Source organism: Pelodiscus sinensis, chromosome 7 (assembly GCF_049634645.1).
Source record: "Pelodiscus sinensis isolate JC-2024 chromosome 7, ASM4963464v1, whole genome shotgun sequence".
Taxonomy (NCBI): Eukaryota; Metazoa; Chordata; order Testudines; family Trionychidae; genus Pelodiscus; species Pelodiscus sinensis.
In genome coordinates, this window is record NC_134717.1 from 38,134,886 (window position 1) to 38,160,677 (window position 25,792).

Consider the following 25,792-nt stretch of genomic DNA (forward strand, 5'->3'; position numbering starts at 1 on the left):
CCCAGTGGAGGCCGGGGGCACCCCACCCCGGGGTTATTCTAGCCCCGTCTTATTGGCAGCGACGACCTGCCCCTGACAATGAGGCTTTTCACTGGCGTCTGGGGGAGTCACGGCCTACAGGTCACTATAGTCCTTCCGCGGGCCCTTGCCTTTCTGCCTGCGGGCCTCAGTCCGGCCGCTGTCTGATAGGGGGCTGAACCCCGCTCGGTTCCCTAGCCTGTCGCAGCAGTGACACAGAAGGCCGGGCCTTCTTCACTCCCTCTCTCTTTCTTGCTTCGTGCTAGTCTCTGTTGGCAGTAGGGGGATCTGGCCCCACCTGCTCCACTGGGTCCCGGCCCAGGGCCCTCAGGGCAGGGGACTGACACTTCCGTGGGTCTAACAGAGCTAACCCCAGTTCCAGTGCTCTTCCCGGGAAGTGCTTGCTCCCCCTCCCTGGGCCACTTCCTACCCCACTATAGACTCTGCCTTCTCCTCCACCCCGGGCGCTGTTCCACGCCTTACCACCACCTGATATCCGCTTCCTCCGTGTCATGATAGTGTCCCTGTCCTCGAAGCTCCCACATCGTTACCAGTTTCAGGGACATCCGGACCTCTGTCTCTGTCACTCCCGGGCAAGTCTTCTGATTCAAGGGGGGCTGGCCTCCATCCCAAGGCTTGGCTGCCTACCCCCTTCCCGGGTACTCAGTACTCCCTCCGTGCTCTCGCTGACTCTTGGGGGGGGCCTCTCCTCCGCTGTGTTCTCCCCTGCCCTCTCTCTCCTGCCCTGCTGATCACCTGCCGCCTCCAGGCATTCCAGCAGTTCAACCTTTCCCCTGCCTGGCCAGACCCTCGCCTACTCTGGGCTCTCAGGAGGTTCTCCCCTCCTCTTGCCAGGTGGTGCCTCCGCTCCCTCTTGGGCCGCTCCTTCCTCTCTCCACGACTGGCCGCCCGCTGCTTCCAGGTTCCTGCCAGTCTCCGCACTGGCACCTGCCATCCCCCTGCTTGAGCGTGCTGGTGCAGCCTTTGAACGGCCCACCTGGCTGCCCAACCATGCGCTGCAGTATCTTGGTATGCCGCGCCGCTCGCTCCCGAGCACGGCAGCCCGCTTCAAAAGGGGGCGGGGCGAGGTCGCCCTGTCACAGGAACACTAAATGGTCTGTGTAGAACACTTTGTAATGTGTCTGTGTGGGGAGCACAGTCCCTTATGGCATGAATTTTACTTCCCCTGGCAACGTACTGGTGGCCAATACAGAGGGGTTGGAGCAACCATGGGTCTAAATACACCCTGCTCCTTTTGACGGATTGTTTGGAAGAGCAGCATTTCTATAGCAGCCCATGTGCTCTCTCCAGTGCAATTTCAACCAGCTTTTGAACAAGCCATACAAGGGAAGGAGGCCCCTCTTCCACTTCCACTGCCCAGGACATAGCCTTATAACTACAGCGTCAATATGTGGTCTTTAATGTTTAGGCTGCCTAAGATACTTGTTAATTATAGGTTTAGACATCGATGGCTATTATTTTATGCCATTGTGATTTTTAGCAATATAGTAGCTACTTCATAAGCAGATATAAAAGTTGCAGCAATAACGCAGCAGTGATGTTGGCATTTAGACTTGGGTGGGAGAGATCATAACTAACACACCCATGTCTAAGTGCCAACACACACGTAAAATATAACTACAAAGGAAAGAGAGGGGAGCAGTGTACCCTGAAAGTTGTGTGCACATGCAGATGCTCAGTAGAGATTCAAATGCCACCCAGCTGATTAGCAGAGTGCCCACAGCTAAGTTCTATTTTTACTGGTTGTGGCACATTCACAGATGCCTCAGTGCACGTAAAAATGTATTCCGAACATGGATGGAAAAGATTACAGGGAGCATGGGAGGGGAGGATTGATCGCTAAATCTAGGCTGCCCCCTGCCATTAGCTGTGTGGAGAGCTAATTCTGAAGCCTTTTTGATTTTGGGGGGAGCTAACACTCAAAACAGCTGTATGTTTGTAACGTCAATCATGTCCCCATCTTGTCTGTAACAGACTCTATGTGCACTTTTACAGTGCAAACATAACAGTGACTAAGATAAACCTTGAAGTTAGTGACCCACTAGATCATTCAGTGGGTCACTAGTCAGATGATTTATTCTACCTGCAGCAATATTTTTGTTCCTCTTCTAGCCTTATCAGAGAATGTTACTGTACCTATGGTCTAATACACAACACTCCTTCCATTTGTATCCACATGGAGCATTTGTGAGTTTCTTCTGAAGGACTAGAAACCTCCTTTTTGTCATTCCTCCTTTCCCCCCTTTAAACTGGAATCTTAGATTCAGCAGAAACTAATGGGTAGTCCCCTATTAGAAAGGAGTTTTTGATTTGACACAGACAAAAAGGTGAGTTGATTTGTCAAACGTATTTGAAAAAATATTTGAAAAACTTGTACAAATGGATTTAACTGATAATAGTTATCACTTAGAGAATGCTGCTAATCAAGTCTCAGCACTTTATCGAGATTGTAAAATTAAAATAATAGTGTTTACAAGAGAGGTAATTGAGGCATAAAAAAGTTAAATGACTTGTGCTTGGTCAGAAAGCAAGTCAGTGGCAGAATCTAGGATGAAACTGTGTGTAACTGTCACTATGACAGGCATTATAGACATAAAACTAGATTTCACAGATATAAAACTATCTCAAAACTTTCAGTCCTATGCTCAGTCTATATGACAATTGCCTTTTTTCCCCAATTTCACTAGACCCTCTTTAATTCAGCAACCCTGGGAAACAAAGTATTCTGGGTTAAAGATTTTGCTGGGTCTGGGTATGACAGAGAAGGGAGTGGAGCACTTATGTGGTGCCTCAGTCCCTGAGGCACATGGGGCTCTGTATTCCATGCACCACTTCCTGCTGGTATGATAGCAGTGGGAAAAATCTGCAGGGAAGCATCTCGCTATGTTCCCATTCCTGCACTTGAGAGGAGGGGGAGCAGCAGCGCACAGTGTTGCTTCTTCCATACCCAGATTAGGGACACCCAAAGTACCCAGAATTTTATAAACTTTCACGTTTATAAAAGAAGCATAACTATTACATTGGCTCTTTTGTTAAGACTGAAGGGAAGGCAGAATGGGTTTGAAAGTGTCTATACAGCCTCCATTTGTGCATATACAAACATGCAAATGCAATTACATGTGCACACATCCTTGTACTCTCTCGCACGTGCAAAGAAATTGTAGAATTTACTGTAAAGTGTCTTTGGCCTAACTCCTGCTAATAAGGAGTAACTGAGTGGCTGTGCAGTCACCTTCATTAAAGCAGGATCAGCTTCCTGTGCTCTCCTCATCATTTTCTACCTTATGCTTCTATGTGGAACTTCAGTAGCTGTAAATCAACTCTGAGATTGCAGTAATGAAATGACAATGCATGTTCTGTTATATAACAAAGCCTGTCTTAGGTTGTTTATAGTTCTTATCCATACATACTACATTAATAATGGTATCCTGTTGAAGAATGTTTTTTTTTCAAACAGTGCTATTGAAGAGATAACATTAGCGAAAAGCCATTCATAGACAAATATTACATTTTCAATTTAACCTGTTAATGTATAATTACTCTTATTTGTCTTTAGGAGGGGACAAGTAGTCAGCAGCTCACAGTATCGAGCAGCAGCAGAGAAGCTGAACAGAATGAAGTGACCTCCAAAGGAACTCAGTTGGAAGCCTTTCAAGTAGAAGAGGTTAAATGTATTAATTCATAATTATGTCACCAGGCCACTGTTCAGAGATTCTGATATTGAAACTGCATATTTGCTTTGCTTTTTATCTCTGTTACCACTTAGTACAACAAGATCTTGATGTGCTACTGGAATGTTCCCAGATTTTTTGATAGGCAGTAATTTTAAAATAGGTGTTTTGTGAGTGTTGCTTCAATGTGTTAATTAGTTGGGTTTTCATTCAGACTTTGCCTTTATAAAACATTTGTATCAAGTATCTGAATGCAAATAGAAAACTTAACATATTATACTAAATCCTGTGTTAAATGATTTTGTCCACAGGTTTCTCATTTTGAGCAATCTACCCATCAGACAAACAGGGCTTCTAATTTCACTCAACAGATTGGTGAAACAGGTAAGAAAATCAGGACGATTTTAAACAGGAGAATAAAGATTAAGAAATGATGAACAGCAAATAAATGCATTCACACAAAAATTCCATTGTTCAAGGTAAATATGGGCCCTGTAATCCAATTCTGTTCAGCAAAACACATCCATTCATTTCAGTGGGATTTAAAAAACACATGGTAATTTAAATACCCTAAGAAGCACTTTGTTAATGAGGTAGACTTTAAGCACCTGTTCAATGATCTACTGATTTGGGGCCATGAAAAAATGCCATTCTCCTCACATTTGTTCATCAAAACCCATTTATGCAAATGTTTGTCAATAGTGAACAATAAAGGGTAAAATTATTATATGTTAAAGTAACATCTCTGCAGAATATGAAAAATATTCACAAAAGATGATTTTTCAATATTCAGTCAGTTCTAGCCCTAACATTAACACAGTGCACACATTGCAAAACAATATGTGATGTGTTACTCTGTAATTAATCTGTAGTTTTCTGTGTGTTCATCTGAGTGATTCTTTAGTTCTGTTAGGTTGAGTGCAGTTGGTGTAGCTTAATAACGCTTTTAAAAATAACTTGATTAGAAAATTATAATAAAATACTAGGCTCAGAAAAACCCTTTTGTTCTTCTTTTCTTATTGCAGTAGTCGATGCAACTATGAATGAAGAGCTCCCAAAGATTTCAACACAGTTTTTAAAGCAGCGCTTTGAAAAGACAGCCCAGGAAAAGTCTTTTCTCTCAGACAAAGAGACTGCAACACCTGCAAAGCATATTAAGGTCTGTGCTTTCCAGAAGGGGAATTTCTGACTCTAAAAAATAAAAGTGTTAGTTAACCAGATTTTTTAAATGTGCCCTCTTGTGCAATTGCTCAAATCTCAGAATATTCACATTTTGACAATTTAGTTGATTTTGAAATTCAATATTACATTGTGCAAAATGGTGGGAGCATGGGTGGGTTTAGAAACTGTTGACACATTAAGTAAGAAGTAATGAAGATTATATTAAGTAAATCTAACAAATATATTTATATAATATGATAAAAACCTTAAAAGTAAAGGTTTGTAAAAATATTTGTTTTCCATTGTATTCCTCTGCTGCATGCAATCTTCTCTCTCTCCTTTGACTCATGCAAAAAAAATTCTTACTGTTTCTCTTCAAAATTTTTGGTGGACACAATGTTTCATTGGGGTAAATGCAGTGACTATCGGTTTAATCAATGAATGGAATAAATATAAACTGCTGCTAAATGATACAATGTGAATTGGTTGCAGTAGAGAAAGTAAATCTGCAAAATCACTGTGCATCTCTTTGAAAGAAGTACATTACCTTCCAGAGAGAGGCTGCATTAGAATACAGGTTGAACCTCTCTTAACCAGCACTCTCTGGTCCAGCAACATCCCTGGTCCAGCAGGACCACAGATGTCCCAGGACCAAAGAGTCCCGGTGGAGGGCTGGTGGCTGGGAGCCCTGTAGTGGGACTAGAGCCCAGTAGCGGTGCTGCCCTAAGGCAGCAAAATAGGAGCCCAACAGTAGAGCTGCCATCCAGTGGCAACACTACAGAGGTGGTTGGGGGGCAGGAGGCAGCAGGGCTGGAGGCCAGCAGCAAAACTGCCTGGTGAGACCAGGAGGCATGGAGCCGCCCAGCAGCACAACTGGGAGCTTGGCAGATCTTCTGTGATCAAGGTCTAGAATGCAGCCCAGCCAGGATCCTGACCATGGGGCTGTCTGGGGGCGGGACCAGGAATCTGGGAGTGGGGCTGCCCAGTGACACAGCAAAGATCCCTCCCGGCAGCCCCCTGCTGCCTACAGAGCTGGCCTGTGAGACTGGGAGGCAGCGGGGCTACTGACTGAGGTTGAAGCCCAAGCGGGGCTGTCGCCCGGCATCACAGCTGGACCTCCAGCAGGGGGGCCACCCTGTGGGGCCAGGAGCCCTGCAATGAAGTCACTTTGGGGTCAGAAGCCCTGCATTCAGAGGGGCCGGCAGCAGTGGGCAGCCATCTGGGAGGCTGACAACGAGGCCATGGCTGGGGGGCGGGGGGGGAAATGAGGTGATAGGGAGGGCCAGAAATGACCTTCCTTGGTCTGGCAAAATCCCTCATCCAAGACCGGTCAGAGTGCCGGACCAAGGAGATCTAACCAGTAGTATGTTCCCTTTAGGCTCAGTGCTATAATGCTCTGAACAACTCCTGGAGGTGCTGAGCCCCCTGAACTCCCTCTGCAATCCCATTGCTCAGCATCTTACAGGACAGAATGAATAAAAGCTGTGGTCTTAAAAGTGATTTCTTAAACATACTAATTTTGTCCCCTAAAGATTGAAAATGAATTCCAAGAAATTATATTACCTTCTGCAATGAGCTTCTCTTCTGCTGCCTCTGCTTCAGCAAGTAGAACACATGAAACACGAAAAACAGAACATGGAATTGCTGCTGCTGTTACCTCTTATGCCAACTCCCCTAAACATGGAAGCACAAAAGAGTTTTCCCCTCCTCCCCGACCAAACATAATACAGGCGCCATCAGAAATGAAAGAGTTTTCCCAGTCCCCTGAACCATCCTCTTCTCCAGCAAAGCCCACAGTCCCCAAAGATTTATATTCAAAGCAAAGAAATTTATATGAGTTAAAACGTTTATACAGACATATTCACCCAGAATTAAGGAAGAATTTAGAAAAAGAATATTTTAATGAAGTTTCTGATATTGTTTCTAGTAAGGTTGAAATAGGCAGCTCTGTGTCTGGAGATGTACAGCAAACTAGATATGTCTTTGAAAACACTGGTCATAGCCCTCAGAAGTGTATGAGCCCTGAGAGAGAATTCCTAGAATGGGATGAAATCCTAAAAGGAGAGGTTCAGTCTACGAGATGGATTTTTGAGAACCAGCCTTTAGATTCAATCAGAGATGAATCTCCTGAAGCCAGCAGCATTAAAAGCATTGCAGACCAAGAAATCATTGCAGGTGGAGATGTAAAATATACTACCTGGATGTTTGAAACACAACCTATTGATGCACTGGGTACACATTCTTCAATCTCTGCAGAAAATACAGACAAAATTCCAGATTTGGCTAGAGGAGATGTCCGGACAGCAACATGGATGTTTGAAACCCAGCCATTAGACTCAATGAATAAAATTCATCATGACAATGAACAAGATGAAACTTTTATTAAAGAAATTACTGGAGGTGATGTGAAATCTGTACGGTACATGTTTGAAACCCAGCATCTGGATAAACTTGGGCAGCTATACTCAGTGGATGAAGTTAACTTGCTGCAGCTCAAATCTGAGCTTAAAGAGATTAAAGGAGATGTGAAAAGAAGCATAAAGCATTTTGAAACTCAACCAATGTATGTGATTAAAGACAGCTTAGGTCAAATACTGGAGATTAAAACTGTTCACCGAGAAGATATTGAAAAAGGGGATGTTAGAACAGCACGTTGGATGTTTGAAACACAGCCCCTAGATATGATTAACAAAGATTCTGTGGAAATTAAAGTTGTGCGTGGAATCTCTATGGAGGAAAGTATCAAAGGCGGTGTGCATAAGGCAAAGTGGGTATTTGAAACCCAGCCTTTGGATACTATAAAAGAAGACTCAGATGTATCTGTTATTGAAAAGGAAACTATTCTAGGGACTGATGTCTGTAGAAAATGCTGGATTTTTGAGACTCAACCTCTTGACACCCTAAAAGATAATATTGACACAACTCATCTACCACCTGAAGAAATAATAGGGGGTGATGTAAGAACTACCAAACACTTATTTGAAACCTTACCAATGGATGCTTTAAAGGATAGCCCAGATGTTGGGAAGCTTCAAAAAGTGGTTGCCACTGAAGAAGAAAAAGGTGATGTGAGACATCAGAAATGGGTTTTTGAGACTAAACCTCTTGAACAGATTAGAGAAAAAAGAAAGGAATTTGTGACAACAGTGAAACTTGAAGAAGTTGACAGGGGAGATGTGATTAGGTGCAAACATATATTTGAATCAAGCAGTTTAAGTAAATATGATGAATCATGTAAAATCCATGTGGAAGGAATAAGGAGAGGAACTGTAGAGTTGAATAAAGATCTTTTTGAAACAACTCCATTATATGCAATTCAAGATAGTCTTGGGAAATATCATGAAGTTAAAACAATTCGACAAGAAGAAGTTTTAAGAGGTGATGTAAGAAGCTGCAGGTGGCTATTTGAAACAAGGCCTGTTGACCAGTTTGATGAGAGCATTAAAAAAATCCAGATTATCAAAGGAATATCTTCACAAGAAGTAAAATCGGGTGATGTGAAAACAGCTAAATGGTTGTTTGAAACTCAGCCTCTTGATTCTATTAAATATTTTAGCAATGTGGAAAGTGAAGAATGTAAAACAGAACAGACTGCAGACATTATTAAAGGAGATGTAAAAATGCGTAGATGGCTGTTTGAAACTCAGCCTATGGAATTGCTGTATGACAAGGTTGCGATAGTGACTGATGGTGAAGAAGTACATAAAGGAGATGTCAAAACCTGTACTTGGCTTTTTGAAACCCAGCCACTTGATGAAATAAAAGATGAATTGGAAAAAAGAGTAAAAGTACACACTGTGAATCAGGAGGATATCCACGGAAGTGATGTCCGCACAGCATGTTTCCTTTTTGAAACAGAAAATCTAGAAAATATACAAGGAGAAGAAGAAAAGGAATTCAAACGAGTAACAGAAATTGATATCCAGCCTGGGGATGTTTCCACCATGAAATATAAATTTGAAAACCAGTCACTAGATTCCATACATTCCTGTTCAGAGGAAGTATTGAAAAAAATTAAAACGGTACAAAGTGAAGATATACAGAAAGGAAATGTTCTACATTGCCGATGGCTTTTTGAAAACCATTCTATTGATGCAATAAAAGAAAACCAGGAAGATGGTACGTTAGTCAGAACTGTTACAGATATACAGGCTGGGAATGTAAGAAAAGGCTGCTTTATATTTGAGACATTTTCTTTGGACCTGATTAAAGATGGATCTGAAGAAACCACCACCAAGAAAACTATTAGTGAAAAAGAAATAACAAAGGGAGATGTGAAAAACTACAGAATGCTGTTTGAAACACAGCCACTGTATGCAATTCAAGACAAAGAAGGGTATTATCATGAAGTGACAACAGTTAAAAAGGAAGAAGTTATTCATGGAGATGTACGTGGGACTAGGTGGTTGTTTGAAACAAAACCTTTAGGATCTATTAATGAATCAGATAATGTGTATGTTATTAGAGCTGTCACCGAGGAAGATATTCAGAAAGGAGATGTGAGCTCTGTCAGATACAGATTTGAAACACAGCCACTGGACAAAATTTCAGATGATGAAAAATTAATTGGGCTCACTATTAACAGTATCCAGGGTGGTGATGTTAAGGCTAGCAAACAATTATTTGAGTCTGAAGGACTCAATAAAGGCACATATGTAAAAACAGTAAGTGTCAGTGAAATCCAACGGGGCAATGTTAAAACTTCCACTTGGTTATTTGAAACACACTCTCTGGATGAAATTAAAGGAGAGGGGTCAGAGTATAAAGATGTCAAGACAGTCACAAAGGAAGATGTGCAAGAAGGTGATGTTCAGCATGCTGTGTGGCTTTTTGAAAACCAGCCTTTAGATTCCATTAAGGAAAGTGATGAGAGTGAAATAAAAATAACCAGGGAAGAAATTCCCCAATCAGATGTAAAGACAACAACATGGCTTTTTGAAACGACACCTTTCCATGAATTTAATGACAATACAGTTGAAAAGCAAGAAATTATAGGGAAAAGTATCAAAGAAACTCTAAAAGAACTTTACTCTCACAAAGTCATTGAGTATCATGGAATTATTCTTGAGGCAGATGAAATTGGAGATGTCAGAATGGCAAAATATAAATTAATGAATCAAGAGACTCCTGAAATACAAAAGGAGGAGATTATTAGAGGGAATCTAGAAAACATAATGATGAATCTACTGTCCAGAAGCAGCACTACCAAAAGAGAAATTACAGTAAATGAAGATGAAAAGGGCAATGTTGATTTGACCAAAGCTCAGTTATTGAACAGATCAACAGATGTTTGTGTTGAGAAAGAAGAGATTGTGAGAGGTGATGTACAGCAAGCTATAAAAAATCTATTTACTCAGGATAGTTCTGTAAAACGAGGAATTTTAATTCAGGAAAATGAAAAAGGTGATATTAACATGACACTCTATTCTCTCCTTCACAAAAAGGATGACAATAAAATCCAGCGTGATGAAGTGATAGGTGGTGATGTGAAACATACAATTCACAACCTTCTGTCTTCTGCAATGAATAATGAAATAGCCAAAAGAGCTAAAATAGATGATTCAGAAAGGGGCAATGTTCAGTTTTTCACAACCTGCATAGAATCTGGAGCTTTGGATTATCTGAAGCTACTCCAGATGGGGTCAATTGAAACATTTACAGCCCAGAAACAAGAGGAGGAGGAGGAGGAAATAATTGGCGGTGATGTAGAAGGCACAAAGCTCTTATTAAAGAAACAGAAGTTTCAGATTCAACGAACAGTTAATGAAAGTGATATCATTCCTGGAAATGTGACTAATTCTGTTAAAATTTTTATGACAGAGCCACAAAACACATCTTGTTATGTAAATAAACAAGATATTATAAAAGGTGATTTGAAAGCAACTTTAAATTCCCTCAGTCAGGCCATAAATCAGACATCAATTACCAAAAAGGAAGAAACTATAAAAGCTGACATTCTCACAATACTGAAGTCTCTTAAAGAATCAGCCTATCAACTGAAAGAAACAGAAAAGCCTGATGTCATCCCTGGTGATATTAAGCGGGCCATTGAGTCTCTTGAAAATGCAATGACTGCAAAAAATGAAGTTCTAAAAGGAGAGGTTGTTCGAGGTGACCTTGAGTCAACATTAAGATCTTTAAAAGAGGCTCAGCAGTCTCTCAAGAATGTAGACAAAGAAGATGTAATCAGAAGAGATATTCAGCCTGCTTTACAAAACATCTTAAAAGCCTCTGCTGAAAAGAAAATGGCACAGCATCAAGTAAGTGGTCTTAGAGATATAAAAAGCAGCATCCAGACACAGCATATAGCTCAGAACCAAAGTAACAGGTCACATAATCTGCAAGAGAATGTAAAATCTGTCCATGAATGCCTTGAGGAAACACATGCTGAAAATGAGACTTTCCTCAGAAAAAGTGGACAAGATACCAGAAAGATCCATTTAGAACAAGAACAAAGCTCTGAGTCTCTTGTTGTAGATGAAAAACATATAAAGAGTTTATCTAATTCTCAACACATGGTCTTCAAAAAAGTGGATGAATCAATAGATAAAAGAAGAATCCAGAGCAATATAAAAAAAGAAGCAAAGCATGTGACCAGCCAGTCTTCTGTCCATGATAATGTTAAGAGAGATGTAAGAACAGAGAAATCAGAGACACATAGAGCTCTGAAAAATAATAGCACCATCAGTGGTGTGCAGTCCAGAGAAAAAATAGCTGAAAAGAAACAGAATGAGCACAAGCATAAAGACAATGAATATTCCAACCTAAACTGTCAGAAGGGAACAAGACAAAAGCCAAAAATGTCAACTGATGTTGATAGTTTCAAATCCAAAACTGCACGACAACTGATTAAAATGCCAGCTAGTGGGATTGCTAAGCCAACTGTCCATTTTGAAAAGCAAGTGAGAAAGCAAGAAACAAAACAAGCTCTGCATTTTGAGAGAGAGCTTTTTTCGGAGAATGAAATAAATGTTCAGCTGGGGCAAGATGTAGTTTCCATGACAGCAGAACACAATATAAACAACGAAAGAGAAGTAAAAGTTACAAAGGAAGCACACATTAAATTTAAAGAAACTGAAAGGCTGCAAAAGAGAGATGTTCATCAGCAAAATAAGAAATCTGTAGGACAGTTTATAGGAAAGACTGAAATGGAAACTGCTAAGTCAGACTTCCAATTTGCAGTGAAAAATCCTCTAAATACAGCTGTGAGGAAAGATAAGCCAGAAATAGATTCATCATCTATTCCACCGCCATCACCCCCTCCTCCTCCACCTCCACCACCATCAGTAGCATCATCTGAAATTGAATTTCCTCTGCCTCCGCCTCCACCTCCAATGATGATGCCATCTGATAGACAGATGTTCCCTTCACCTCCATCACCTGTGGACAAGCCCAAAGCTGACTTTGATCATTTTCCTCCTCCCCCACCACCGGTAGATGACAAATCTGAAAGTGAGTTTCTGCAGGATCTCCCTTTACCGCCTCCCCCTCCACCCTTGTTGATTCTTCCTATTTCTCAACCAAAGCAAAGGAAAGAACTTTTTTCAAAATGTCCAGAACAGTCACTGCCTGAGCCATTGAAATGTAATGCCAGTGCTAAAACATCTTCAGGTAAACCATCTGGGGTTCCCTCTTCAAATAAATTCCTCAAAATGGAATCTCCTAGGGGGTTAGAAATTAACAAATCTAAAATGCTTCCAAAAATTAAACCAACTGTTCTTCAGACACACAGGGAAATGGATATTACCACAGCAGTGGGAGAAAGCAAAAATTCCACAATTCTAGTGAATGTGGTTAGCCATGAACAGAAACAGGAAACAACTCATACTAAAACAGAAGGGGTAAGAAGGCCATCATCTGTTTCAGAAGTGACTGATCCGCCACATAAAGCTCTGCAAGAGACACCACTGACCAAGAAAAGAGTGGGGTTTTCCCTTAAAAGATCTCCTTCCCTTCCAGCAGAGCCGACACAAATAAAACCTAAACCTTATGTCAGAAAATTTAAAACTCCTTTAATGATTGCTGAAGAAAAATACAGACAGCAAAGGGAGGAGACAGAGAAAGTTCAAGTCAAAAGTCTTTGTCATGAGACTATCAGAACAAATAGTGAGACTCCGGGAAGTCCAGTTCAAACAGAGTCAGTAAATTGTGTACCATTATTAAAATCAAGCAAGCAAGATAAAATTCCTTTACAAGGTTCAGTTCCCTCTGTAACTCCTGAAAAAACAACACCCCCTGGTTCTGACTTTCAAGTCAGTTTACAAGCAACAGAATCTCAAGGTGAAAAACAACTATCTGCATCATTAGTAGTATCATCAGCTGCTGAGCAGCTTCAAAACATTTTAGAAACCTCAGCAGAAGATCAAATTAGAAAAAAAGTACTGCAAGGTTCAAAGGAACTTACAAAACATAATTTATCTTGTCAAATGGAACAAATCCATCAAGAGCATACTTTGCATAAGGCAGAGCAGCTGAAAAATGTGGAGCAGTTGCATATGTCCAAAAATAAAATTATCTCTCCTCATTTCAAAGTTAAGACGATCAAGCTTCCAATTGTAGATCAAAGCTTACATGAAATACACAAAGATTCTGAGACACACAAGAAACAGCAGGAAACTAATGTTCAAAATGTTGTCAAACAACAAAATCAGGAAAAACAGAGAGAAGATATAAGTACTACCATTAGGAAAAAGCAAAGTGTTGCAAAGGAATATCATCAGAAGTATGTTGATGTAAAGGTGCTGAGAGAAAAACCACCTTTACAACATACAGACAAAAAGCAAGAAGTAAGCCAGAAAGATTTCAGTGAAGTGAAACAAAAATTAGTTAATGAGAAAGAAATCGGAAAAGGAGAATTCAGGCCTGAGAAAATCTCGCTGGTTAAAGAAGAAAATCGGGGCCAGATATTAGTTCCTCCAAAAGATGAAAAAGTAACTATTCCAAAAAGCCAAGATCAGTTTAAGAATAAATCAGCAGAGAAAGTAGTCAAGCAAAAGGTAATTGATACACACCATGACTTACAGACTCCAGTAGCTGAGCAAAAGAATGTGTGTGTTTCTGAAAACAATGTTCAAAATAAAAAGTTATCCCAACAATATAAATGTCTACAAGAGATAGCGTGTGTCAAAGACAAGGATATAAAAGTAAAACAAGTCCTTCCAAAGAAGACAGACCCCAAACAAGAGATTGCACAGAACAAGCTTTTATTTTCTCCTCCATCAAAAGGATCACAGCTGAAGGATGAAATACATGCAGTAGATATATTAGAATTCTTAAGGAAACGGGAGGAACTACAGCAAGTTTTATCTAGAGTGAAACAATTTGAAGCAGAGCCAAATAAAAATGGTATGAAAGCATTTCAGACATTTTTAAATAATATCCCAGTATGGCTGGTAAATGAAAAAAGAAAGAAAAATATAGTTCATGTTGCAACAGAAGATAATTTAGAAAAGATGAAAGAAGAGCTATCAGATATTAAAAACCAAGCAGTGAAAATGCTTGCATCATGTGAAGACACAATACAGACAGCTATGATGTCCACAAAAGCAGGGAAATCCAGAAATGACTCAGTTAGTTTTGGAGGCTTGTCACAGAAGATATCAAAAATCAGCATTGACTCCAACAGAAGAGATTCCCATCAAATGAAAGAGGTTATAAATCAAGAAACAGTGCACCATGAAATTATACAGCAGTCCAGTGGAAACAAACAGACAGAATTCAAAACTTCTTCTCCAGCACTGAGAATGCGGTCGCCATCACCTACTTATATAATAATTCAATCTAAACTGACAGAATCTCCCCTCAGGGAAGCACTCTCTTCATCTCCCATCCAAAGAACTAGTACTCCTATTCCTCCGCCAGCACACAGATCAGCAACACCAACATCTAGACTTCAAAGGCCAGCTTCTTCCCTCTCTCCTCCAAGGAGCCATTCTGAACAACTCGCCAAACTAAAAGGCACCACTGCAAAGCTGTCTCAAGGAATGACACAACACCGGTCTGCAACATCAGTTCCAGTTGTAGAAAAAAAGTCAGAAATTGTTAAATCTCCTGCAACTCTTCGTAGACAAATTAAGATTGAAAAACATGCTATGATGGAGCCTTTATCCTCAGCAACTATACAGAGATCTCAAGTTACTGCTGGTACAGTAAAGGGCATAAAAGAAATATGTGAAGAAAATCTAAAAGCAGAGAAAAACACCAACTACATGCACCAATATCCAGTAAACATTCCAGAATGCATAAAGCCACATGTAGTAAGTTTTAAGGTTCCTAAGACTGACAAGTCAGGGCTTACCCTTAGGTTTGAAGCATCTGAGCAAAGACGAGATACAAAAAAGGAACCAGTCACAGTAGTTGAAAGAGCAGACTATGAGAGTGTAGATGAAATAGATATGTTATTAGGGAAATCAGAGGACAATTCAGGATTGGATGTGGAATCGAAGAAAAGAGTTTTTGAAAGGGATGAAATGAATAGCAAAAGAAAGCAAGAAAGACACACATTTAGTAAGGATGAATTCAGAGTGACATCTCTGAAGAATCAAAAGCAAAAAGATAGCGTCCAAAACTCTCCTTGCAAGCAGCCAAGAGACCCAAAGGAAGGTAGATCTTATAAACAAAAGCAATGTGAAGATAAAGAGCGCTCGTTTGAACCTCTGGTATGCTTGGAAGCAAAGTATCATACTGACCACACTTCCGGTCTGGATAGATTTGCCAACATGGTTACTGAATCGAGGACTGCCATAACGACATCACAAAGTGCTGATGGTATGCAGTCAGGATCTGGCTTCAAGCATGCACCTCCAGCATACGAAGATGTAGTCGCAGGACACATTTTGGATATTTCTGCTACTGATTCACCAAAAGAATTGCTAAGGAATTTTCAGAAGACATGGCAGGAGAGTGAGAGAGTGTTTAATAGGCTTGGCTACATGATCTCAGACACTTCTGAAACTGAAGTGAGAAGTAGCTTCCAGGAATCAGCATTTGTCAGTGGTAAATAAGCATGCAAAGTGTGAAGAAACCTTAACGTAAAACAAATGATTAAACCTCAGTATATTGTGCAATTAATGAAAAGTGTGTTTGTAGTCAAAGAACAAAGTAACATAAAACTAACAAACTTTTTCTCACTTTCACTTTCTCTCTCTCTCTTTTCTCTCAGTGATCTTTAATCATTTTCCCTTTCCAAAGGCTTTAAGTGATGTGCTGAGTGTGTGACTAACAAATAAATACTGGCATGTTGAGTTTTGAGGACTTTTTTTGACAAGGTAAATGTTGCATTTGAATTAGCACTGAAACAAAAATATGTATGTTAATGTATCATGAATGTGTATAGAATGAATTTCATATCATACAGCGACAAACAGCTAGCATTGTACTTTTAACTGAGATAAAATAATACATGGTGTGTATTTGTGTTTGCATGCGGTACTATATAACTATAATGGTATAACAATGTGCATGGTTTATATGCCTCTGTTTTATGTTTGCTAAAACCACCAATTTAAATGTGTGAAAAAGTAAAGAAGTTGTTTACAAAATATAATGTGAAAACTTTTGCCAATTCATGTTTGGTGAATTCATACCATGACATTTTATTTTGCGTTGAAATACACAAAAATGCAAAATGTCACTGTCACACTACTATATGATGTTACTATCTATTGTTTTGAGGGAAATATCCCTTCCTCTTTCCTCTCTAATGGTTCTGACACTCTATGAGGTACTTCTTTCTCCCTGATAGAGGCCTAACCTCCCATGGCTTCAGTGCTACATCCAGGCCAGTGAAAATGAATCAGAAATGTCTTTGTTACACATTCACTTTGGGTGTCTTACTTTTATTTTATTTTATTTTATTTTATTTTATTTTATTTTAGCCCAACCTTCCCTACCATACATCCAGAAAAAACGCTGACCTAAGTTTGGAGCTGTTTAAAGTTAATTATATTATTTTGCAGTGTGGTTCCTCACACCAGGCTAAGCTAACCTTAGTGCTCAGATAAGATACCTGCCACCTGGGTTAACTGCGAAGTGAAGACATACCCTTAATATGTGTGTCTCTAGCTTAGGTATTAGTTTCTAAGACATGGGGAGTAGCTATACTTTGTGTGATTTCCAGCTCGAGGAGACATACCTAAGCTAGCTCTGAGGACACATCTAGCATCTTGGACTGGTACATACCACCAGTCATGCCATCATGGCTGCCCTCTTTTTTCAGCCTGCTAACTCAAGCCATGATCGATTTTCTGATGTTCAATTTAGTAGGTCTAGTTAATCGTACACTGAGAGTAGCTCCGGTCAGCACCAAGTTCAGCTTATGGTAAGATGACTCCAGCTACATATTTTACATGGTTGGAGTTGCATACCTTAACCTGACCTTCCAGGTGTAATGTAGACTTGGCCTCAGAGATACCATGGGAATGTTTCCTGACTTGAGAAGTGCAGACATCCCTCAGACAATCAGGGAACCTGTAAAAATACTGAGAGAGTTTAAATACCTGCCTTCCCTCAGGCTATCACCACAGTTTGAAACTAAATCCATGCTGTTATGCAAAAAGTGCCTTGAAATTTTCATGGACATGAGTACAAAGATAACTTGATGACCAACTTTGATTAATCTATTCACTGATGGAGAAAATTTTGTGTTCAGGTAATTTTTAAGCAGATTTTGAAGATTTTTAATTTCTCCTTGGATGTTTTCCACAACTCTCAGTATAGTTAGGAGATATAGGTATAGTTGAATAGTCTATACTGCTATTCTGTCTTGATTTATGAATTGCTATAAAATCAGTACTGGCAGACAAATAAAAATAATGTAACAAGAATGGGACACATTCTCGGCTGATGCAAATGAGTATAAAACTCTGTTGATAGTGGAGCAGCACTCATTTACATTAGCAGAGAATTTAGCCCATTATATTGATGTATTTGCCTGTTAGCAGTGATGTTGTAGCGATTCATAAATCAAGACAGAATAGCAATATAGTTTTCTCAAACCCAGCAGATTGTCTGTCATCTCCCTCTCCTCCTGCCCCTCATCTTCCTGAAATAAACTTATTACTGGTGCTCTGTACTTGGAAGTATAGCTAGTTTCCTTTACAATCACTCATGCTTCATAAAATAAGAGATTTGATATAATTAGCCAATATTGGAATTGTAGCTAATTCTCTCTTGCAAATTAACTGAACAAAATACCAGTCATGAACATGAAAACAATAAAAAGCTTAAATAATTATATCCCTATCATATTTACAACATACGTACATGTAGTTTGCATGTTAACACAGTAATGGAGTTCCTTGATGTGCTTCTGAAATCAGAGTTTCAAACATTCACCCTCTTGGTGTGTGTGTATATATATATATATATATAATCTGAATGACATTGCAAATTCAAAGCAGTGGGTTCTATATAAACACACTTAATCCAATTTAACATTCCTTTTTATGATACCATCTATTCTATTCTTACCTGAATAAATGACTTTTGCTCTCAAAGTATTACAATTAGTGGAAGTATAGTTATCCCTAAAATTTGTGTCTTAGTTATCAATTTAAAAATTGGCTAACAAAAATCAGCATTGCAGCTTTCCATGTGAAAAAAGACATTTTCTTTATGAATTGATCAAGTAACATATTTGAGAAATAAGTTCTAATACCTGGCAAAGGACCTATAAATGACCTTTATACAATTTCGTTTCTAGAAACTGCAACTTCAGGAAAAGGAAACATGCATACTTTGTCAAAAGAAAGTTTATCCAATGGAATGCCTAATTGTCGACAAGCAAATCTTTCATAAATCTTGTTTCCGATGTCATCACTGTGGCAGTAAATTAAGGTAAGGAGGAACTACCAGTTGATTCATAGAAAATCTGCTTTTGAGATGCAAGTAGTCCTGTAACTGGCAAATGTGTTCCTCTTCTTGCTAACTTGGGAGCTGTTCCAACCAAGGATTTTAGAACTGATCCTGCTCTTATAAAGTCAGTCGGAATTTTTGCTTCATTTGAGAGCAGGATCAAGACCTAAGTAAACATGAACATGAATTAATTCTGTCATTTGAAAAAAGGACTGTAGTGTGCTAACAGAGAAGTGTAGAGAAGCTTGGGAAGTAATACAAATTTTCCATCCATTCTATTAGAAAATAGAGAACTTCAATCTCCAAGGTTGTCATAAACTTTAAAAAATCTTAACCCTAAAGTGCTAGGGATTATTCCTCTTGGCAGCCTGTACTTTGATTAGTCAATTTCTTGTAAAGTGTCTCTATACCTCTACAAAATAATCATCCATCTATATTTTTAATTATTATTTTTATTAAAGTAAACTTCTTGGTACCAAAACCACTATTTAAACTTTTAGTTGTTATAGGAATTTACAATTTACATAATATTTCAAAGTTTGGTGAGACCAAAATGAACATTAAAAATAAATCGTATTGTTTCTTTGCTAAAATATTCATGGAGTTATTTATAGTTATTTATAGTTACTCTAATTTCTCAGTGCTTATCAGGTCAGCTAAAATTGAATATTCATTGTATTTATTCTTGATAGAGCTGTAGATGCTAGCAAACAAATTTTATTCCATTTTACAGCTTGGGAAATTATGCATCTCTTCATGGACAAACATACTGTAAACCCCATTTTAAGCAACTTTTCAAGTCTAAAGGAAATTATGATGAAGGTTTTGGACACAAGCAACACAAAGAGTTATGGAGTTCCAAAGATCAAAGAAGCTCAATTGGCAATGTTCATGCTGAAGAGGTAAATCCAAGTCATGAAACAACCATCATATCTAAGCTTAATACAGAAATTGAACCAGACTTGCATTCAGATATTCACTATGTGCATCCTGAAACTTTGGATGACAATTTGAAAAGATCTATAGAAAGAGGCAAATTAAAAATCACTTGGCCTCCTTCTACTGATGATGTCATACCCCAAAAAACATTTTCCATTGAAGAAGAAGTTAAAATGAATAAGCCAAAGTGGCCCCCAGAAGGTTTCACACAAGAAGACTCCAGAACATACACAAATACATCTCTGGGCAATAAAAATGAACCACAGCTAGAAAATACCCAGAGTGATCTCAGAGAGAAAGAGCAAAAGAAAGATGACATAGGTGACTCTCAACAAAATCAAAAGTCATCTCTTAGTTCTGTGTCTGAGAGGGAAGAAGTTGAAAAAAATGAGAATGTGGAAGATAAGGTGAATGAAACAGAAGGATTAGAAACTAGTGAGGATAGTGGAAAGGATGGTAATGAACATAATGTGATTGTACAGAGTGTTGAGAAGGAGCAAGATGACCTGTGTAATGCATCTGACGGTGTAGAAGTTTTACGGATTGCTAACATTGATAAGGAGACAGTACTAGATAATCATAAAGAGTTCAATATGAGTAATAATAATAATAATGATAATACTACATCTGTTTCACACTGGAATATCTGTAGACAGGAAAACTCTCTCTCAGTAATACCAAAACCATTAACAAAATTAAACCATGCAAATTGCACCACGTTTGAATATGCTTTTGAAAAGCTAGAAAATCAACCAGAAATTGCAGAAGTACTTGGTATACCTGAATTTCTAGAGAGCTATTCTAGAGATGTTGTAACCACTGCACTTCAGAAACCAAACTCCAAAGATAAAAATACCATTAGCTCAGATAGTCTTGTTCAAATTAATACAGATGCCACTTGCCAAAAACCTTGTACTAGCACTGTATTAATTTTAAAGGAAACCACTAATACAACATTCCCTATTGATACCAAGTTGATAAGCATCAGGGAAGAACCAAAACAAGACAGTAGCTTAAATAATATTTTACATGAGATTGTGAAAATACCTTCTCCTGAAAAAGATGACATGTTTTCAAACTTTGGTCTGTTAAATTCTGTAAACATAACTAAAAATTCTTCCAGTCCATATTCAAAAGAACATGGGAATTCTGATATGGAACTATCTGCTATCTATCAAGGTGGTGAAATAATGGAAGTGTCAGCAAATGGCACATGCACAAGTTTAGATTTATTGAGCCCAAATTATATAGCTGTTCCATCACCTCAAGGAGATAAAGTCGAGCTTGATCATTTCACTGTAGAAGAGCAAATCAAAAGAAATAGATGCTATGATGAAAACGAATAAAACAATTACATAATCAGCTAAAAATGTCACACACAAAGTATGAGGTAAAATATAATTTATGTCTACAATTAGTAGGTTAGGCATTTCTGTAATCCAGTTTTTCTCCAGCACTTCCTGAAGAACTTAATATACAGAGTTTATATGTGAATGTTTATTTGTATTATGTATAATCAATTATTCATATTTTATTTTTGCTTAAATTATCTTTCAGTCAATGGAGAGTCAAAAATATGATCTTTTTCAGTTTGGACTGCAAATGATTTATATTTCTACAATTCTTTGTGCTGTAGGCAATATTTTACAATACGACTATCATGCTGATACATGCATTAATTCAACATTGTTCTTTATCATTTGTAATGAACTAAGAAGTAATGCACCTGGTGTGCAGAAGAATGAGGAAAAATATTTCTACTTTTTTGTGTATTGTTATTTCTGTACGTAAATAAGACATTTCTCCATGGTAAATTATGTACATTTTTCTTATTAGCTTTTACTAGAAAAATTTTTCTAGCAACATCATGAAAACTACAACCAGTGGGTAAATAATAATAGATATAATTTTGCTGTCTGCCTAAAATTATTATGTCCCTTTGGAATGCTGAAATGTTTACTGTGCATTATGCTGCATGACAGCAAAAAATAAGATGTGTAAAAATGAAGAGCAAATAGCATAAAAAAGATCATCACATACAGAGTTGGGACAGTATTCAAGATGCAGAAGACTGGAATAAAACAGAGTTTATTTTACTAATTTTTTCAAAAATCATTTTAGATAAACTAGCTTCTCAGTTTTAGATTTAAAACTACAATATTCCTCAGATTTAGCACTTTTTATTCTTAACACTTTTATGGCATAGTATGTTTTTGCTATCTTAACATTATCCTGGCTTGCATGAAACAGCAACACATCATTTAACTGTTGACAATGCATAATAAAAAAGCACTTTATAAAATCTATCTTTGGAATATTTTGTCTATATTTCCTCAAACTATTGTGAAATTATTCAGATAGGAATCATTTTACTTCAGGGAGGATATTTGTCATACTGAATTGGAAAAATCTCTGGGTCAGGAAACCAAAATACGGTGTTTGAAACTATCAATTTCTACAAGCACTGGTACCCACATTCTCCTTTGCTATGCAACAATAAATAATTTACAAGTAGAATTGTTTGCCAGTTTCCTGCAGTAATTACAAATACGTAAGCAACATATTCTGACAATGAAACTATCATGCAAGGATAGCAGCACAGGATATCTCAGGGGTCCAGCACTTTGTCCAAACATGGGGCTGTGATTGTGCATAGGCTGGTGGAATCTCCCATCCAAATGTGTACACTATATGGCTGTGTCTAGACTACAAAGAAAAGTCCAAAATGGTACGCTAATTGTGAATCGCTATTTGCGTATCTTTTTCCACTTTTCTTCCAAAAGAGACTTTTCTGACTTTTAGCCTGTCAACACTGGGCCATATGTCAGAAAAAAGCCTTTTTCGGAACATCCCTTCTTCCTCGTCGAACGAGGTTTACAGAGATTGCAAAAAAATCGCGTCTGCTTTTCTGATTTTTTTTTTTTTTTTTGAAAAGCAGACACATTCCTTAGACGCGGAAGAGCTTTTCCAGGATACCTCCAGTTTCCTGGAAAAACTCTGCAGTCTAGACATACCCTAAATGTCTTTTAGTACCCCAAACTTTGCTCATGTAATGTAAGAAATCATTTTCCAATGTAATTAGCTTGTTATGGCAAAAGTACACAGATACTATGGTGATAGGTGGCCTTGTAAAAACTTTGATGGATGCAAGTAACCTGTGAACCATGCTGAAGGGCCAAACCACTGATAGGGAAGTATAGGCAAGCCACTCACTTGTGGTAAAATCCTTTTCTATTCAAGTCAATGGCAAAACATCCATTAACTTCAGAGGATCCTAGATTTCCTTCCAGATACATGAAACCTAGAGATACGCTACCCAGTGATTTAAAAGATGGCTATAGATATTACAGCATCTCAGTCTACAAGGGTTTTAGGTCATATCTACTGTCTCTCCATAAGGCAGCCTGGTGCATAATTGACAGGATAATGTGGTTCTACTGATATATTTTCATGGTTCTTTTCAAGTAAATTTTCACCTTCCAGATGTTTTTCCATGGGATATAAGCCATGTATTTAGTTTACTTCTCCTATTATCAAAATCTTTGTAATGCGCTTTTACTACTTGTGGACCATCCCCTTAGTTTCTAAGGGTACGTCTACACTACAACATTAATTCGAACTAACGTAGTTCCAATTAGTTAATTCGAACTAAGCTAATACGAACTAACGGATCCAGACTAAAACACTAGTTCAAATTAGCGTTTTGCTAATTCAAACTAGCATGTCCACATTAAGTGGACCCTGAACCAGGTTTAAGGATGGCCGGAAGCAGTGCCGGCAGGACATCAGAGGAGGACTTAGAGCATGGAGATGCTATCTCAGGCTAGCCGAGGGCTGCGCTTAAAGGGTCCCGACCCCCACCCCGGACAGACAGTTCTCAGGGGTGTCCCGCTTGCAAAGCAGTCCTGGCTTGGAATGCCCGGAGTACCCACACTGGGCACATCACAGCAATCGGCCATCAGACCGGCTGCACTTGCCGCAGGCTGCCATCTGGGGAGACGAGGCAATTGGGGGGCTGCAGGAGAGCTTCCACCCCCAGAAGCCCGCAGAGCCAGCCCAGTCCTCCTCATCGGGGGCGCGTACCCCATTCCTCCCTCACCTCCTTCCACTTACCCTTCCCTAGCCCCTCTTCTTGATGTACAAAATAAAGATAACGTGTCTTCCAAAATGGAATCTGTCTTTATTGAACAACACTGGGGGAGACTGGGAAAAGGAGGTGGGAGAGGGGAAGAGAGAGGGTGGGAGAGGGGAGGGCAACTAAAATGATCAGAGGTTGGGAACAGGTCCCATATGAAGAGAGGCTAAAGAGACTGGGACTTTTCAGCTTAGAAAAGAGGAGACGGAGGGGGGACAGGATAGAGGTCTCTAAAAGCAGGAGTTGGGTGGAGAGGGTGCATACAGAAAAGTTCTTCCTGAGTTCCCATAAAGAAGGACTAGAGGACACCAAAGGAAAGGAATGGGTAGCAGGCTTCAAAGTAGTAACAGAAAGTTGTTTTTCACAAAGCAAAGAGTCAACCTGTGGAACTCCTTGCTGCAGGAGGCTGTGAAGGCTACAACTAGAACAGAGTTTAAAGGGACGTGAGATCAAGTCATGGAGGTTGGGGCCATGGACTGCTATTAGCCAGGGGGTAGGAGTGGTGTCCCTGCCCAAGGTTTGTGGAAGGCTGGAGAGGGATGGCACGGGACAAATGGCTTGGTCACTGTCTTCGGTCCATCCCCTCCAGGGTCCCTAGGGTTGGCCGCTGTCGGCAGACAGGCTACTGGGCTAGATGGACCTTTGGTCTGTAAGCTCAGGGCTCAGGGTCGGGGGTCTCAGTGGACCACCTTGATTTTCATGCATACCTGCTCCTGGGTGGCCAGGCTGGCAGCTCTTCTGCCCTAGCTGGCCACTTTCCTGTGCCTAGTGCGGAGGTCATGGACGAGGTCCACGATGTCCACACTAGCCCAGGCGGGTGCCCGCCTCTTGCGGTCCCGGGCAAGCTCCCGGGAGCCGCCAGCCTGGTCCCGGGAAGAGGGGGAGGGCTGGGAGGCATCAGGTGGGTGGCTCGATCCGTGCCAGGTGCAGGGTCGGCTTGCTGGGTGCTGGCAGGCTTGCACCTGGCACAGGCACTGTAACCAGCCCGTGCCCCTTTAAGGGGTCCGGGGCCGGGAGGGGGGCAGATGAGTTTCCCTGGTGTTGGCCAGAGTGGCCACCAGGGAAACCTGGGGAGGGCTAGCCTCCCACTAGTTCGAATTAAGGGGCTACACACCCCTTAATTTGAACTACCTAGTTCGAACTAGGCTTAATCCTCGTAAAATGAGGTTTTCCTAGTTCGAACTAAGCGCTCCGCTAGTTCGAATTAAATTCGAACTAGTGGAGCGCTAGTGTAGCGCCTATTAAAGTTAGTTCAAACTAACGTCCGTTAGTTTGAACTAACTTTGTAGTGTAGACATACCCTAACTCAGTTTCTATTCAGGCTAACTCTTATAGAGTCAATTTCATTAAAGTTTGCCTAAGAAAAAATTGAGTAAGTAGCTCAGGGTTTTATCATGTTATTTTCAAATGCTGTAGCAGAATTTTTTTAAGTTCTGTTGTGAATATGGTAAACTATAAAAATAGAATGTTTGTAAATTTATTTTTCCCAAACTAATGATTTTCTACAAACAATTTGAAAACACTTTCCTGAAATGTCCCCTATCTTAGATAGGAAATGTTTGATCAGATCAGCATGGGAAAAACAATCACTGGATTCCTGAGCAGAAGGGAAAATAGAGGGTTAATTTTAGTGGTTTGGGGCACATCAAGAGTGTGCCTAGGTATGAAGTGAAGCAAGGGGAAAGGAAAGAGATTCTGCTTCTCCTTTCTGCTATTGCCCCAATCTCTGGTAGACAAGGGAGAATTTATTCTTTTGTGCTTTTCCCTTTGCATCTTGCAGTATGTGACTCCTTCAAAGTAAGTAGTAGTCCACCTGCTGCAGTTGCTGCTTTGTCCTGCCTGCCCTATAATGGAGGTATAGTTTGGACTAGGTTTCCAAGATGCTGTGGGATCATTAGTTTTTGGGATCAGGAAGAAATCCTCCTCCCCCTCAAGAAGGATTGATGAGATGTTCGTTGAGTTCAAGATGTTGGAGCAAGATGGGGAGATCTTT

The 25,792-nt window shown here is 39.7% G+C and overlaps 1 protein-coding gene across 3 annotated transcripts in view; it reads left to right on the plus strand.

The window, feature by feature from the left end:
* The window catches only part of XIRP2 (xin actin binding repeat containing 2), a 187,361-nt gene extending 167,764 nt beyond the window's left edge, over nucleotides 1-19,597 (plus strand). For all 3 annotated transcript variants that reach the window (XM_075933533.1, XM_006135766.4, XM_006135767.3), the window contains 6 exons: nucleotides 3,596-3,703; nucleotides 4,022-4,094; nucleotides 4,736-4,869; nucleotides 6,404-15,866; nucleotides 18,574-18,707; nucleotides 19,459-19,597. In XM_075933533.1, the coding sequence (XP_075789648.1) occupies nucleotides 3,596-3,703; nucleotides 4,022-4,094; nucleotides 4,736-4,869; nucleotides 6,404-15,866; nucleotides 18,574-18,668 (9,873 nt within the window). In that variant the 3' untranslated portion in view covers nucleotides 18,669-18,707; nucleotides 19,459-19,597. The remainder of the gene's footprint in view (nucleotides 1-3,595; nucleotides 3,704-4,021; nucleotides 4,095-4,735; nucleotides 4,870-6,403; nucleotides 15,867-18,573; nucleotides 18,708-19,458) is intronic.
* The last annotated feature ends 6,195 nt before the right edge of the window (nucleotides 19,598-25,792 follow it).